General features: G+C 37.5%; 1 protein-coding gene across 9 annotated transcripts in view; it reads left to right on the forward strand.

Moving 5' to 3' along the window:
- The window catches only part of Imp (IGF-II mRNA-binding protein), a 141,328-nt gene that overhangs the window by 110,866 nt on the left and 12,786 nt on the right, over positions 1–17,676 (forward strand). For 6 of the 9 annotated variants that reach the window (XM_067780188.1, XM_067780187.1, XM_067780191.1 and 3 more), the window contains exons 3-6: positions 13,806–13,979; positions 15,722–16,096; positions 16,455–17,163; positions 17,237–17,392. In XM_067780188.1, the coding sequence (XP_067636289.1) occupies positions 13,806–13,979; positions 15,722–16,096; positions 16,455–17,163; positions 17,237–17,392 (1,414 nt within the window). Of the gene's footprint in view, positions 1–12,417; positions 12,948–13,805; positions 13,980–15,721; positions 16,097–16,454; positions 17,164–17,236; positions 17,393–17,676 lie in introns of those variants that run through there. The other 3 variants (XM_067780195.1, XM_067780196.1, XM_067780189.1) reach the window with 2 other exon arrangements.

A 17,676-nucleotide genomic window follows, 5' to 3' on the forward strand; every position in this document is an offset into this window, starting at 1 on the left:
CTCGTTCGCATGCTCCAGAGAGGCTTCGAACCTAACCCCGGTCTTTGGAAATGGTACTGCTGCGTCTGCTGAAAAGAAATAGAGATACATAAAATAGTCACACTTTTGCCTGTATATCTCGTGCAAAGCGTAGTTTCACCTAGGGTTAACTCTTAATAATCGACGCGAACACAATTTCTTTAAATCATTTGTCGCTCCTTGGCGGTCACGCATAAAGGCGACTTAGGGTTGCTATGAATGGTCTATTAATACTTATGAGTATCGTGGCACAGGGCGCCTCCAGTTTTTTCGGCTGTTTTTAAGAGCTAAAATTTCCGATGTGCGAACAGTAGGAATCCCTACCACCAGTCGCTACCACGCCTCCTGAGCCTCACACCATATGCCAGTACAGAAGCTATACGACTGCGACTTCGAACTCATACCTTCGTCAACGTCACTTTCCTAGAAGCTCTAGGTGTAGCTCCGAAAACTTTCCAACGGATACTTTTGTTGCGCTATGCTGCCGAGCTACACTTTGAAACGTTAGGGAGTGACTATTCGGCCAAAGATGCCGCCCTCGAAATCATAAGCAGTCTAAGTGGGTGTCATTGCGTCATGGGTGAAAATCCGTATAATCCTCGGCGCATCTACATAATTAAACTTTTACAAGGACCCCGGATAAAATTTTTAAAATGTAGACCAAAGATTGCAGACGTGTGTGTTCACAACATTGATTTCAATAGTCTTCGTTAAATCAAATTTAGAATGAAAGTCGACGGATTTTAAGTTGAAAGTTGTTAACTACTGTTTTCCGGCCTTGCGATATAGGAGCTCATTATAGATGATCGCGTAGCTTCAGTTTTCAGACAAGTTCGACTGTCCACTACGTTAGGGTAGTATCACACGCGGTCATTAGTTCCACTGTCTTGGGAAAGCTTTTGCTTCACCACTTTGAGTGAAGACAAAGCCTCACCTGGTAGATATATGTGCCTACGTATTCACAATTGTAAAAGGAGCCGTAACGTGTAGGTGATATTTTAGGCTATAATCAATGTGATTCACTCCAAGGGACTAGTTTTGGATAGGGCCGCCAACTTTAGGAAACGTCAAACCGGGAGACTTGGGTATTGAAGGATGAAGTGTGAAAATCAGAATTAACATTTCAGACGCTATTTTATAGTTTCGCAAATAAACAACAGATGTTTGAATGTAAGCCCATCCTCAGCTTAAGTATGAGGTAAGAATAATTTCAAAGGAGTGTTTATGCCCCTAGAACCTACTAAAGGATTTTGCATCACTGATTTCACTTATTCTTGAGGACAGTTTAAAAACATGTTCGCCTTGGGTCATTTTATTTCAATTAATTGTTCATTATTAATTTTTTCAAAAATGTAAAGTGAGCATATGAATTTATTATATAACTTTTCTTTTAGTATTTTGTTTTAATAACTTGCTGAATTGGATGATGGAAAGTCCGTGATAAGCTGACATCGAAAGCGCCTGTTATTTTAAATAACATTTGAATAGTTATAAAGAGTTAAATTTCGCAATTAGTTTCTTATAACTGGCAGTGATGCGCATCCGTTGATACCACTTTCGACCATATCCGACCAATTTCGACATGAACAATAAATGGCCTAAACAGTCTTAAACGAGTAGAAAATATAGTAACGCGCCGGACGCCGCGCCGCCACGCCGATATTTTTGACATTGGGCGGCGGCGTGCGAAAAACGACCAAAATCGGCGGCGGCGGCGGCAGTTATCGGCGGCGTATATCTCTAATACATACATACGCACATTTATAAATTCCATATAGGCTGGTGTGCGTGTGCTACTTTTATTTTTTGCTATTTGTTACAACTCGAAGTGCAATATCAACAAAAAAGGAAAAGCAGAAACAACAATGCCGACGCTCTGCGCCGTTACAGCAAAAAATGCGTCCGAGTCAATCATTGGGTATTAGGTTCACCACACTCATGTTGCTGCGACACGACCACAGTGGCTGATGTTATTGACGACGACGTGTTTTTTTTTTATTTTTATGCTGCGAATGCGGTCAACAACAAAAGTCGCAAAGTTGCCAATAAAAAAGTTGCGCGTAAAGAGAGTAAGGTAAGGAGACAGGTAATGCTAAAAGAATATATGTTTAAGCAAATGTGGCAAAGTTGAAGAGAAGTAAATCAGTGCAGTGGCAGTTAGTGATTTGATAATAGAACCGAAAGGTTTTATGCTAAAGAGTGGCCAGACTGAAAATTAATTTATTTGGTAGTGAATTTTGAAGTCGGTGAAAAATAAAATCATGTGTTTCAAAGTTCAAAGTATTAGTTGCTTTAAGTAGCTCAGAGCGCATGAAATAACTCTTGAAATGCTCAATTGAGGTGTACTGTTAACGCAGATCCAACGTAGTTTAGAGTAGGGTTGTTAGGTCGAATCAATAAACCTTATAGCAGCTTTGATTAAAGGCTGGAATAAGCCCAGTTTCTATATCTCATACTATCTATTCGTAAAAACGCTTGTATAGGACTTTCGAACTTGTTGTCTGTCCGAGAAAGACGAAATCATGAAATTTATGCACATTCTTAGTAGTCCTTCTCAGATTCCACCGTCTGAATGAATGCGAATTACAAAAGGCGTTCAAATACACTAATAATTATATTTTCGACTTCCTACTTATGTGGCACGAAGGGCAATGAACTTGACATTTTTTTTTCCTTGAAGGTTGGGGGCAGCGCACTGCCCTCAAGTGACCCAATGAAACCAGGCTAAACTTGTGCATGTACAAACACCCCGAGGCATCGCCGTTTAGCATAACTTCACGGTCGGGGGAGGTTTGGAAAACAGCTGACGGGTCGCTTCGCCTGGGCCCCCAATGTTGGGCATTATTCGCGTTAGGGCTCGACTATAGAAAATTTCTCTGCCACCACCCTGAGTGCTCCTTAGAAGTTAGTTTTGAGTCAATGTTTACTCCTAAATATTTCAAGAAAGGATTAACTCACTAACTAAACCTGTCATAAATGGACTGTTGCTCTATAACAGATATATTCCATTTGAATCTGTACTATACGACCGGAGGTCGAATTATTTAATTTGATGTTCCAATTTTTTATAATTTTTCGCTTTAACCCTTAAAATTGACTTTAAAAAAGATATTCTGAAACGATTTTTCAACACATCCTGTCATACCACACGTTCTTTTTTGCAGGGCCGTATTGTAAGCCTTCTTTTCTTACATAGAATTTTCAACAGAAATTTTCAATAGCTTTGGCTGAATCTCATGACGTTAAAATACCTTTAATATCTTTAACTATGCCCGTTTTATACGTTGCTTGCCATTTGCACTATCAACAGTCTAGAAGTAAAACCAATTGCCAACCCCCTCATATTTTCACGAGGAGGTACCATTAAAAGCCTTAATGTCGGATTTGCATATAACGTTTGGGTCAAAGTAACGAAGGCGCAAAAGGATTGGTGTATTTCATACTTAAGGCTGAAACCCATAACAAGCTTTTGGAGCGCTTCAGGCTTTTTGGAATTTTACCTGGCTTTTCAGCTGAAAAACGAGGTGAAAGTTTCGTTTCAAGGGTTTGGCGAGAAGCAATGAAAATGGAATTGAGCCTGTCGAAAAAAGGATACAAGGAAGGCTAGGTAGAACACTTTGCTACGACATTGTGTTAGGCCAGAAATTTGATGAGCAAGAAAGTCCCACTACCTATTATGTATTTCCGACCAGTTCTTATTGAATCTGAAGGTATATTATTAGGCTTTTCCGGTCTAAGTTTTTTTTTTTTAAGTGCGAAATAAAATTAAATTATTCCACTTTTCTAACCCAACGTTTCGCTAATAACTTTTTAGCATCATCAGGGGTATGTGTTTATTTGTTAAATCTGTTACAAACAACAAAATACAAAAATGTTAAATTACATACAATTCTATTGAGTTTGATAAATCCGTATGAAAAGTCAACTAAAAACAGATAATAATACATGAAAAACCAACTTACAATATTGCACCTTGCCGAGGGGTTTTCTTCTTTTGAAATTATTTAAAACTATTGTCTTTGAACATACAACACTTTTGAAAAACATAAAAACATTGAACATTTATGGACAGTAAATCAATACCAACTTAACGCTATGGTAATCTCGTCAATACTAAAAACTATTTTCCTATACACGTAATGTAAGCAGATGCTATATTGTCTGTATCTTCTTTCTTGTTAATCGTCTTTTCTCTTCTTTCCATGATTCTCAGGCTTTCTAAAGTATATCTTGTTGTTTCTTTCCGTTCCCTGTCAATAATCTTCGCATTAGTAAAGTCAGCTGAGTGTCCACTTGATATTATGTGTTGTGATAACGCTGTACTGTTCTTTTGTTTTCTTATATCCGTTTCATGTTCGCCCAGTCTAACACCTAAGGGACGCTTTGTTGTGCCAATATATATTTTTCCGCATTCTTCGTTTGGTTTTCCTTTACAAGTAATTTCGTAAATGACGTTGTTTTGTTGATGGAGATCTACAGGACACTTTGTTCTTGTAAATATCGTTGACAAAGTGCGGTTTGACTTATAGGCAAGTGTTGTGTTAGTTGTTTTTATTATGCTGTGATCAATATTTTCGGTAAGCTAGGGTATGTATGTGACGCTGTAAAACTTTTTCCCTGCTTTCGTTTCTAAATTTGTTCTTATGTTAGGTTGGTTGCTGGATTTCATGATTTCTTGGTTTATTAGCTCTCGCATTAAATTATTAGGATAATTGTTGCTGCGTAAAATATTATAAATTTTTTGTATATTGGTATTATGAAAAGTTTTGTGGCTTAAGGTCAAAATTTTATGTATGAAATTTTTTGCTGTATTAATCTTATATTTGGTCGGCTGCGAGGAAAAGTAGTTTATTAGGCGTCCTGAAGAGGTAGGTTTTGAATACCAGTCAAGAAAAAGGTTGTGTTTCTCCCTGTGGATGCAGACATCAAGAAAGGGTATTTTGGAGTTGGATTCTATTTCCATTGTAAATTGCAGTTTTTTGTGATATTTATTCAGAACATCTAGAATAATGTTCGCGTCGTTACGTTTAATTATCGCCAAGAGATCGTCTACATATTTACATATAAATTTTATGTCTATATCAAATCGTTTCTTAAGTTCCAAAATAGCATTGTCAAGTAAGTTATCCATAACAATGTCAGCTATTGTAGGTGAAATTGGATTGCCCATAGGCATTCCAAACGTTTGCGTATAAAGCTTATTATCAAACATAAAATAGTTATTATCTTTAAGGCAGAAATCTAGTATCTCCTGGAATTTCGGGTTTGGAATATTGGTTTTTTCTTTTATTTGGTTCCATTTTCCTAGAATTATTTTCGAGGCTAACATTGTTTGTATGTTAGTGAACAATGAAACGACATCAAAGGACACTAGAACTTCATCATCACATAACCTTATATTGGCTAATCTATCTTTTAGGTTGAACGAATTCTTAACATTGTATTTTTCCGATATTAAAGCTTGTAGAATATCTCCAACGTAATTTGACAATTTGTAGCAGGGGACCATAACTGAAGAAACAATAGGACGTAAAGGCATTTCAGGCTTATGTATTTTTGGCAATCCATATATTCTAGGTGCCAAAGCCGCAGAGCAAGTGAGTTGTTATTTCTCTCTATAATTGATATGTTTGTTTTTGTAAAGCTCGTCCACTATTCTGTTGTTTTTCTTTTGTAAAGTATTTGTAGGGTCAGTTCTTGTTGCTTTATAAGTGCTTTTGTCTTCGATTAGCTTACTCATTTTCTCTATATACTCAGTTTTATACATTGCTACTGTTTTCTTTCCCTTGTCTGCCTCTGTTAAAACAATTTCGTTCTTGTATTTGCCGACGAACGCTTTCGCCTTATAAAATGCCGCTAATATAAATTTTTGGTCTTCATTATGCTTAATGTTACGCTTAAATTGAAGAATTCTATTGCTCACTTTGTTACGCGCAATTTCCTTATCCTTTTCGTTTTCTAATGTTTGTATAATTTGTTCAATTTCAGCTATGATGTGTATAGGTGAAAAATTTGATTTTGTTGTTGGTACTGTGAATTTTTTACCAAGTGACAATATCCATTTAACTTCGTTAGGGAAATCAATCGTTGTTTTATTTACGAACCAGTTATCGTTTGTTGTTATTTTAAGCTTCTTCATTTTTTCGTTCTTAAGTTTATTTATTTTCGACGTAAGTATAGTTCTCTTTCTTTCTGCGATCCTGTGACTGAGGAAACCTTGCTTATTGATTCGCAGAAATTAAAAACCATCCGGTACGCGAAAGTCCTTAATTTGAACTGTGTGAGACCGGCTTCGATGTAAGAGCCTCCTGCGATTTACAACCAGATTGACTGAATTTTGTGTGTGTTAGTGCAGTCTGGTGGCTTCGTGACACACGTATTTGTTGTCGGCTACACGTTGATGAAAATCAAAAATTTTTGATTTTTTCATTTGACGCTTGCTTATTTGACAGTCGCGGGGTGTGATTGACAAAACAGCAGTGTTGTATTTAGTTTGTGTCGACATTCAAAATGAACAAGTGCGCGGAAGAACAGCAATTCATATTAAAATTTATTGAAAATTATAAATGTTTACCAGCTTTATGGAATGTAAAGCTTTTATTATTATTTAATAAAATTCTTATTAATTTTTTTATTATTTAATAAAACTGCTGTAGTTGCAAGTAAAAAAAGTCATCATCCGATGACGACATATTCACGTCCGAACGCTACGGTTTCTCAATGCAAATGTTGATTGATGGCTTTTTATTTGATAGTCGCGGGGCAAGCGTCAAATACCCGACACGCACACATACAAAAATTCAGTCAATCTGGTTGTAAATCGCAGGAGGCTCTAAGAAACCACTACAATTTCACATAATGTAGAAATCTGGCATCATTAATATTCACTCTGAGAGCACAAGTTACAAATGTATGTGTGTTCGTAGCGCCGAGTGCAGTTCAAGCTTATGCAAAAATGCCCCACAACAACAAACCATTTCGTAAACGTCGTGCAACTGAATCACAGTGGGCTGTAGAATGCGTTGAATAGCAACAACAACAGTAAAAATATGCAATCAAATAGAAAAGCAACAAAACAACAACACGAACCCCCATATCATACAAAAAAGAAATAGAAACAAACAAAATGACAAGTTAAAGAATGTTGATTGCTTCCCATGACTTGGCCGATTGATTGGCGGCTATATTGGATAGGCAAGTGATCGCGCGAGCGCAGTGAAGGAGACGTTTGGTGACCGCTGCATTGGGAGTTGCATAATAGTGTTGCACGGTGCAAGGCTGTGGTGGCTAAAAGCGCATTCCTTTGGAATTTCTTTGTTTTTGTTTTTCTTTCTTGGCTTGTGCGATAGCATAGTACTTCTGTGGCGTTATGGCAAAATGTAACTGGATGCGCGGATGCATACAACCAGACACATAAATACCCACCAACATTTTTTGTTGTATTACTTGTTTTGCACAAAAGAATCCAAGCGCTCAGGAATGTCGACTGGTTGCTTTGGCCAACTGACTAACCGGACACTGGTATAGCTGTTCTTTAAAGAAGAGAGGTCGGACTGGGTGCTGGTTGTTTGGCTGGTTGGTTTGTTGACTAGTTGTGTGTGCTACTCCGTAGGCGGGAGGATGGGGTAACTGGTTAGTACTGGCTGCATGCCAATGTCACAACAACAAATTGCATGTGTTTGAAGCATTGATACGACAGCAACATTCCCAGACTAGACAACAACAAGCGTAAAAAAAAATATAACAGGAAGAGTTAACATATAGAACTAAAAAAAACAATAGCAACAACATTTAGGCCAAGCAGCGCAACAACTAGTTGCAACATCTACGTTTGTGTAGAGGAAAGTTCAGCCGCAATGTGAATGGACTCGGTTCACAGTCAAAGTTGGTGATGTTGGCTGTGGAATGCAGCATCTATAAAAAAAAACAGACTAAAAGAGAGCAAAACTAAGCAACAACAAAAAAGAGAAATTTGTCATAGGTTGAGAAAAAGAGCGTTAAAATAATAAACTGGACTTTTAAAGTTTTGTGCTAAATTTTTTGCAAAAACACAGAAACCAAAACGATAAATTACAAAAAAAAATTCCAAGCAAATTTTGCTAAGCATAAAATCAAGCAATCGAGAAAGCAGTAGCGATGCTGAGCATTAAAGTAAAAACAAGAAGGAAAATCACATTTTGGCAATTAAAGCTGCTGCGCGTTGGTCGTGCGACACGTTGCACCATGGGTTATTTTCAGAAATTTCTCTTCAAAATCAGACAAATCTACAAAAATGCGCTCATGTTCATATGTATAGCAGCGTACAGAGAAATAGCAGTGGAAAATTTATCAAATTTTATTCTTATTTTCGTTCATATAAAAAAAAATTGTATACTTTGTTGCACAAATTTAAAACACTCCGAAAAAAAGTTTTCAAAAATCAATGAGAATTTTGAGAGATCTATTACTTGGTCGGGCTACAAAACTGCATATTAAAAAAATGCATAGAACTCCAAATAAAAAATTCAAAATTTTCGAAAACGTATTTGAGTTTTGTTTGTAGAGTTTCAGTTATAAAATTCATTAGTTTTTCTTAAATTTTTTTTTAAATAATAACTAGTTTTTCAACCTTTCGTTATGGCTCTAGAATGGTTTAGAAAATTTTTTTAGAAAAAGTCGGCGGTGCCGTGCCCCCTATTATGAAGGGTTTAAATTCGCTTTTTCTCCGCAATTATTTAAAAGATTCCATGTATGGGTGGACTTGCCGTGAGATTGGGAGTTGGTGTGGGATTGGGAGTAACAGTGGGAGTAGAATTGAGAGTTGGAGTTGGGGTGGGAGTGAGAGTTGGAGTGGAAGTGGGAGTGAGAGTTGGAATGGGAGTGGGAGAAATAAGGGATGCACAAAAATTAGAAGAAGAATGGAGAATAAAGTAGACGAAAATTGTATAGGGAGAGAAGAGTGGAAGCGGAGCTTGCTTCTTGAATGCAGTAAAGTCTGCCGGGTTCACTAGTCTTTCCTGTAAAAAAAAGTTAAATACTTATGATGCTTCTTTTTGAAAATTTTTGAAGAATTCATTGCAGTTTTTTAAAAATTAAAATTATTTGCTAATTCGCTTTAAGCATCTCAAATTTTTTGATAACCAATTTAGATTTTTTAACGCAATTTGTCACCAACTTAACAAAGATTTTGATATATCGTCGCCCGTTGCCAGAAACATGAATGTGCCAAAATGAAAATGTTGGGAAATCGAGTTTCAAAGTTTATTGCTCTCTCAAAATTAGAAGAATTAGTTTCTAGTGTAAAAATGTATTTATATATTATACTCAACTGAGATAATTGTTCTGCTCTAATCCCTTCTATTCTCCGAGATTTAGCATATTCATTTTTCTGGCACAACAAAAATTTAAAAAGCTGATATATTTTTTTTAACACATCTATACAACAGAATTAAAAGAATCAAGTTAATCTCCTCATGCTTTCTATGCATTTTGATGCGCTGAATCCGAATAAGCTATAAGAATTGGCCCAACTGGTCATGGTTTGCCCTTAACCTAAAAAGACGTAAAAAAATCACTACAAATTCTTTTTTAAACAACGTTAGGGCCAAGCCAAGACTTGCTAGGCCAATTCCGTTGGCGGACTGGTATTCGGAGGATCACAGTACTTGGGAAAACATCCGCGGCTTTGACTTATCGAAAGTATGTGTGTAAATGGAAAAGTTACACATTCCATTCAATTTCATATACACTAATGTGTTTTTATTTAAGATATTATTGCAAACATAGAACTAGTAGAAATGTTGGGTTCGGGAAAAGCGTTGCCCTCAAGATTTTTATAAGAAGAGTGATATTAATTTGGTATAACCAGTTTTTCACACAATTTATCCAAGTATTTTATTTTTGATTCGGGAAGAGGCAACGGCTTCGAATAAACCGGTTTGCCTTCATTTAAACAACTTTTTTTTTATGATATTAAGCTATTAAAAATTCTTCATCGGTGTAATTTTGTTGAAGAATACCAGGCACGTATACCCGAACGATGGAACATACGAATATGTGCTGTTCTTATTTTTTTCAAAAATTGTAAAAATTGTTTAGCCATATCAACGAATGCGTCATACAATGTGCCACATTCATTTTTCTGGCTCAACTTTGTGTGATTCAATTTTACATTCGTGAAAATGGCATTGCAAATTATAGGGGTTTCCATGTGCGTAGGAAGCTCTAGATTTAAGTAGAACCTAGAGAATCTGAAGGGTAATCCAAAGAGGCCTCTAACACAAAATCGGAAAAATTGCACATTCATGCTTCTGGCTAGCGTGCGACGATATGTACATACCTAGCTGTTAGCTGTATCGACATAATTAATTTTTAGCAAAGCTTTCTCGTACTGTCCCACTGTGCTTTGCGCCTCAGCTCACGGCTACCAACAAATTATGGTTGCGCCTGTGTGCTTGGCTTATGAGTGTATGTGCGCGCAACATTCTTAATTAAAAAAGCGCCAAAATGAAATAATAAAAATAAGCGCATCCCAAAAGAGTCTAAAAAGGCTGAATAATAAAATAACTGATTTCCAAGAAATTTGCGGCGGTGTTTTGTTCCTTTGGGTTACGGTCGCTCATTCATCTTTGCGATGTCGGGGAAAAAGGAGTTTTACGTGATGGCAAAGCCGCTTAATTTTCAGTTTTTTTTTTATTTTGTTTGGGAGCGCCATATGAAGCTACTCATGGCCCTCATCAAGCTCATGGGTTTTCAAAAATATCTTATATTTATTTCTAATTTGCCTTTTTTTATTTTGTTCGATTCAGTTTCGCGCAATTGTCATTTGAGTTTGGCGCAACACATTAGAGCACAGTTTAAAAAAAAAACCGTGTCCAATTTCCAGCTGACATTGGGTGCCTGTGTCAGTGAAGCGATTGCCAATCTCGAAACTCGAAAGACGTTATTAAATTTGGCTCTAAGTCAAGTGAAGCAAAGAAAATTCAGACCAAGTTTGTAGAGATCTTTATGGAAGGGTTTTATTATTCGCTGCGCAAGGCAGCCGTTTCTATGTACCGGAGCGACTGGGGATTTTTCCCAACCAAGAGCTGTTATTTCAGTGTAACACAAATTGTCCTCCTTCCAGCAAATCCTTGCAGCGGGACTGCACCATATTCTCCTGCTCCGGGAAGGTATTGAACACAATCCGGGGCCTGTACCTGATCCCGGTACAGAGAACTGGTTTTGCTGCGTTTGCAGGAAAAGAAACTTTTTAGGACGGTTACACTCTTGTAGCACTGCCAAAACACTACCCTCAGAACCGATACGGGCTGTCTTCTAATGTCCCCAGAACACCACCTACACAATGAGGCGAGAGTACTCCCCATTAAGGAAAGAAATGCAATGCTGAACAAACCTTGGCATCCCAACAGACATCTGATTGAAGAGGCCACACCTCCCAGTAGCTTAAGAGGTCATCTCCGTACGTATTATGAGGAAGTACAGCACCTGAGAACACAGCCATGGAACCAACCCACATTTGCACGTTTAGAATTTATCTCTGTCCGGAGATATTTGCAGTTAAAGCAATTTTCATGTGGTTGTTGTAATGTTGTTGTGCACTGAAATAAATTTTGCGTACAAAGGGATTTTGCATGCATTTAATTTTGATCCCACCCCATTGGTGGACCGGCCAGGGTAATTTCTTATAAGCGCGGCCGAAGGCCACCAACGCAGAAAGGCGTTCTGCGCAAAAATACTATGAATTCCACCGCCGGTTTCGGAGGGATCCGGGGTAATTTTTCGGTTATTCGTTAATATCTTTTAAACGACTTGAAATTTTCATTTTCCGCCTTCGGATTATTAATACTGATGTTAAGACGCGTCGTTTGACACCTCTCCCGTCATTTTTGGACGCGTATTAGCAGTCTACCCCTGTTCTAGACTATTTCCGGGACTTTTTGGAGTCGCACCGCTGTTGGAAGATCATTAATCCTTTCACAGTGTTTTCTCCAGGTAGCTCCTATGTTTTGTATAGCAAATAACAAAAAAATGTTACGTATACGCACGGGTACCCGTCTTTTCAAGTATTACGGATGTGGCTGCGTGTAATTGTTTGATATTTATTAAAACAACGAACTTACTTTAGTTAGTAAGTGTTTACTAATCCACAGTGTTTTAAATTCTTTCGCGCTTGCGCATTTGCACAAATTTTCACAACTTTCACAATATCCAAAATCTCCAATCGCAATGTGCATCGATTTGTAGAGCATTTTCTGTTAAAAAATTTTACATAGAAATTAAATTCAATTTTCTTTGAACTGTTTGTTGTTTTCAAAATCAAATCAGTTTTCAGTCATAAATTTCTGTGGATTTTTGCAATAGTTTAGTTTTTCTCGTTTCGTTTTTGTCACAAATTCAACGTTTTGATTTTTCGTATTTCGTATTCGAAAATTAATCAACAAATATATTTGGCCGTACAAAATTTTCAACAAATCGTGCGCAGTAACAAAAACGGAACAAAATTTTCTGCGAACACCCAAATCGAACGAACATTGTATGACGCAAGCGCCAATTTACCATTTTAACACACGTCCGACATCATCTAAATTTGTTGACGCGTGCCGGCGTGCGTGAGTATGCTAGAAGAGCAAAATTTGCAGTGCGTATTTTTGTGTGGTGTGTGAAGGAAAAGTTGTTGTTGCTTTTGCATATTTTTTGTGGAAACTTTTCGTCTACAATAACAAAAACTTTACGAGCCTCATTAAATTTTTGGCGGAATTTTACCGCGTGCTACATTTGGTTACGTAAATAGTACAGCAATACACCAACCAATAAAAACAATAATTAGCGAAAATTTTGAAAAAGCAAGCGAGAAAATTCATATCATTTTCTATGTCCAACATGAAAGCAGCAAGAAGTCCTCTGCCATCAAGTAATAGTTGTGAAAATCTGGATACAATCATGATGAGGTATGTCTGCCTTATAAGGCAACATGGGTGTTGTGGGGGTTAATGAGTGTACATGTGTACTTGTGTGTGAGAGTATGTTTAATTTGCATTTAATGTCTATTACTACGTTTAGTTATTATATTATGCTTTGTTTATATGGTTTTATATGTAAAATGAGACCTTTTCATTGATTTGTACTTTTTTGCGCCTTAGAGTATGCTTCGAAACTATGCTTAGTTAACGATGCGGAATTTATGTTTAATATAAGCGCGTAGCTTTCAAAATGCAGCCACTTCTGCATGAGTTGCATTAGGTACTTAATTAAGAACTCTTTTGAGCCCCTCAACAGCCAAAGTAGAAAAAAAGCTTTGTAGCGCTAACATAGTATACTTTTAGGCGCGCGCATACTCAACACAACGCATAAACAGCTTTCATACATATCCTTAACTTAGCGTTATTGTTCGCTGATTCTATAAGTCGCTCACGTTAAAACACTTTCACTAAAAAATCTTTAAAAATAATACAAGAAGCACGCCATATTTTATACGATGTCGGCTATATCACTGCATAAATTGAGACACATTTTATTTATTGTTTTTTTTTTTTTTAGCGTAATCGCGTTTTAGACTTAGCGACTTTCACCATACGTAGGCGGCACGCTCTTTCACTTTACTGCTCACTCTCTCACTTAAGTACTCGTTTAGATACGTTTTTCTCTCTCCCTCTCTTATTTCTTCTCACCGCCTATTCGACATTCAATACTCCCATACGCACGCTTCAGTTCACTTATGCGTTCTTGTTGTTGTTTTGTGTCTTTGTTTTCATTCTTGTTTTTTGCTACTTCTATTTTGTTATTTTCTATTTCTTCTTTGTTCACAGCATTTCAACATCGAAAATTCTTATTAGCGGCATACCGCTTCAAACACGTTTCGAAGACATCGAACCTCTATTGAAGCCGTACGGCATCGTCAAACAGTGTGAGGCTGTCTCTAGTAAGGACCCCAATACTCAGACTGTACATATAACATTCGATAATCTCGATCAGGCTCAAAGGTATTACATTTTTTTTCGCTTTTTTATTTACATTTCATTTATTTTTTTGTTTTGTTGTAATTTGTTAATTTTATTTTTTCATTTTTATTTACTATTTACTATTTTTGTTTTAAGGGACTTGGAATTCAGAAGGTGTTATCTCAACTCTGAAAGATCAGAAGCTCTCTCTTTCTTATTAAGCTGTATCCCCCGCTTTTCCCTCGCTTTACTTACGACACTATTACTCAAGTTCTTGTTCTTAGTAATGTTTTAAGATTTCCAGTAAAAGTCCGAAGATTTTGAAAACTTTCTTTTACAAATGATTCCCATATCGAGTTCAAAATATGAGTATCGAATAGCTGAAGTCAGTTGTTTTTACTGAATATAACTTAACCACTTTCAAAATGTCACCCAAAGACTTAGAAAACAAGTTTTCCCTGCGGATATAAAATGACTTAAATTCGATCCCATCTTGGAACAAACATACTGAAATCCTTGACTTATCTTATAGAGTCCAAGTCGCTGTATCAACTCTCTTCTTAGTCGCCTTTGGCTGTAGTCAACTTTATCTTTTGTCTCTTCGATGTATGAGCTTTTTTTATACACCTCTGTCATGAACTTTTCTGCTGAGTTGTCTCAGTACCTAAAGAGATTCTTCGTCCTCGAGCATAAGTTGAGAATTTCGTGGAATTAAGGAATAACTTTTTAATGAATGAAGTTGTTTCAAGAATCGATAACACGAATAATTTCGAAAGATCTTCAGAAACCAAAGTTATTTACTAAACCAAGCGTTCTTAGATCTGTGGGTTCTATTTGTAAGGGAGTCCCGAATGAGTGGATGAATAAGGAACGAATAGATGAATGGATGAATATGTAGATGATGTGGTGAATAAAAATCTCAAAACAAAGATGAAAGGATGGACGACTGAAACGGTGAGGCTCGCAGCGCTCACTCAGTAAATGCCTGATACCAATTTTAAATGAACTTGTGAATGAATAAGCGAAAATATAAAAATAGCGGTTGAATAAATGTTTGTAGATGAACCGATCGATGAATAGATGAATGGATGAATATATAGATGATGTGATGAATGAAAATCCCAAAAAAAATTACGAAAGGGTGGACGACTGAAAGGGTGAGGCTCGCAGCGCTCAGTAAATGCCTGATGCCACTTTTAAATGAACTTGTGAATGAATGAGCGAAAATATAGAAGTTGCGGATGAATAAATGTATGTAGATGAACTGAACGATGAATAAAAGCGAATAGGGGCAATATTTAATGATCAATTGGATGAAGGGACGATATTTTTATGGTTTTAAATAATAACCGTCTTATTGGGATATTTTATAGATGAATTCAATTATATTATATCGGGAAACGAATTTAACATCTAAAGGATGGATTAATGGCTTGGGAAGAATAAAGAGATGCATAAATCGAAAATGTAATCTCTATCTCTCTTTTATAAATTTTTGATATCCGTGCGCCTTACCATTTACTGAAAAGTCACTCTTACGGCTCTGCCCAGAATATTGTTGGGACACAATTTGAAAGATATTTCTAGACCTTCCCCTCATGAAAGCAGGCTACTACATTTCGTTACAGATAAGTTTTAATGATCCCTTGTTCTATGTTAGCGTCTTGTACTAATAAATGAATATTTTTATAAAATCTTTTATTAAGTTTTAAGTTATAAAAAATCTTACGATTTAAACAACAAACATCTTTCTAACCTTACCCACATTCTTCATCTACTTATAGAGCTGCTGGCGGATTAAACGGTGTCGAATTCGAGGGCAACAAATTGCACGCCGAACCATTGGATAAAAATCAACGTCGCACCAATCGTAATCAACGCAATCCATATCCCGGTATGCCAGGTCCAGGACGTCAAGCTGATTTCCCATTGCGCATTCTTGTGCAAAGTGAAATGGTTGGTGCCATAATTGGCCGTCAAGGTAGCACCATACGTACGATAACACAACAGAGTCGCGCCCGTGTCGATGTACATCGAAAAGAGAATGTCGGTTCGTTAGAGAAGGCAATCACTATTTATGGTAATCCCGAGAATTGTACGAATGCATGCAAAAGGATTTTGGAGGTAATGCAACAGGAGGCCATTTCAACGAATAAAGGGTGAGTAGAAGATTGTGCGTAGTGAACTGCCGATTGGCATACATATACCTATCCCAATTTGTACCCTATCCCTATCGCTATCCCAATTCCCAACCCTAACCTATCCCCACCCCTGTCCCTAACATTATCCCAATACCTATCCCTTTCTCTATCCCTACCCTATTCCTGTCTCTATCCCTAACCCTATCCCTATCCCTATGCCCAACCCTATCCCTATCATTATTCCTCTCTATCCCTATATCTACACCTCAACCACTCTACTCTTCAATCCTGCATGAATCCCTACCTATACATGTTTATCTTTATCCCTACAAAGATCTCTACTTCATTAGTCTTTCTTCATTTCCTCCACCCGCAGTGACATTTGCTTAAAAATTCTCGCTCATAACAACTTAATCGGCCGCATAATTGGCAAAAATGGCAACACCATCAAACGCATCATGCAAGAAACAGATACCAAAATCACCGTTAGCTCGATCAATGACATTAGCAGCTTTAATTTGGAACGTATCATAACCGTAAAGGGCCAAATCGATAATATGTCACGCGCTGAAGCGCAGATAAGCTCTAAATTGCGCCAAAGTTATGAGAACGATTTGCAAGCAATGGCACCACAAAGTCTCATGTTCCCCGGTCTACATCCGATGGCCATGATGTCAACACCCGGCAATGGTATGGTCTTCAATCCTAGAATGCCATATCAATCATGCCCGGGCTACCCGATGTCCAAGACACCGGCTCAGGTGGTGCCACCCGTCTTCCCCAACGATATGCAAGAGACCACATACCTCTACATACCGAATAATGCGGTGGGTGCAATTATCGGCACCAAAGGCTCACATATACGCAGTATAATGCGTTTCTCGAATGCCTCGCTCAAGATAGCACCAATCGATAATGATAAGCCGGCCGAACAGCAAACCGAACGTAAAGTGACAATTGTGGGTACGCCTGAAGGACAATGGAAAGCGCAGTATATGATTTTCGAAAAGATGCGTGAAGAGGGTTTTATGTGCGGAACCGAAGATGTACGACTAACAGTCGAAATAATGGTGGCCAGTTCGCAGGTAAGTTCAATCGTGAAAAAATAGTGTTTGGCGAGAAATCACTAAGCAGCGCTCCCTTTTTGTTTATTTACAGGTGGGTCGAATTATTGGTAAGGGCGGACAAAATGTGCGTGATTTACAACACGTCACCGGCAGTGTTATTAAGCTGCCAGAACATGCGGCGGCGCCAGCATCGGGTGGCGATGAGGAGACCCCTGTGCATATTATCGGTCAATTCTATAGCGTGCAGGTGAGTGGGGGAAGTGCATTTTTTTTAGAGAACTATCGAATAACAGACTTGGCAAATTTAAACCGGAACTGAATATATTTCAATGGCCCAAACAATAGTTGTGTTCGTTTGGCAGACGGAAAAATGTTTCGTAACTAATGCTTGGTTTCCAGGTTGAATTCGACCACAAACTTGGCAATATCAATGAAAACGGACTGTCATGCAACGTCAAATGCGTTTGCTGCCCGTTATGAAATAAATGAACACGAACTTTTAGCGTGAGTTTTGACCAGGCACTGCTTTAT

This window comes from Eurosta solidaginis, chromosome 4, assembly GCF_040869045.1.
Source record: "Eurosta solidaginis isolate ZX-2024a chromosome 4, ASM4086904v1, whole genome shotgun sequence".
NCBI classification, from domain to species: Eukaryota; Metazoa; Arthropoda; class Insecta; order Diptera; family Tephritidae; genus Eurosta; species Eurosta solidaginis.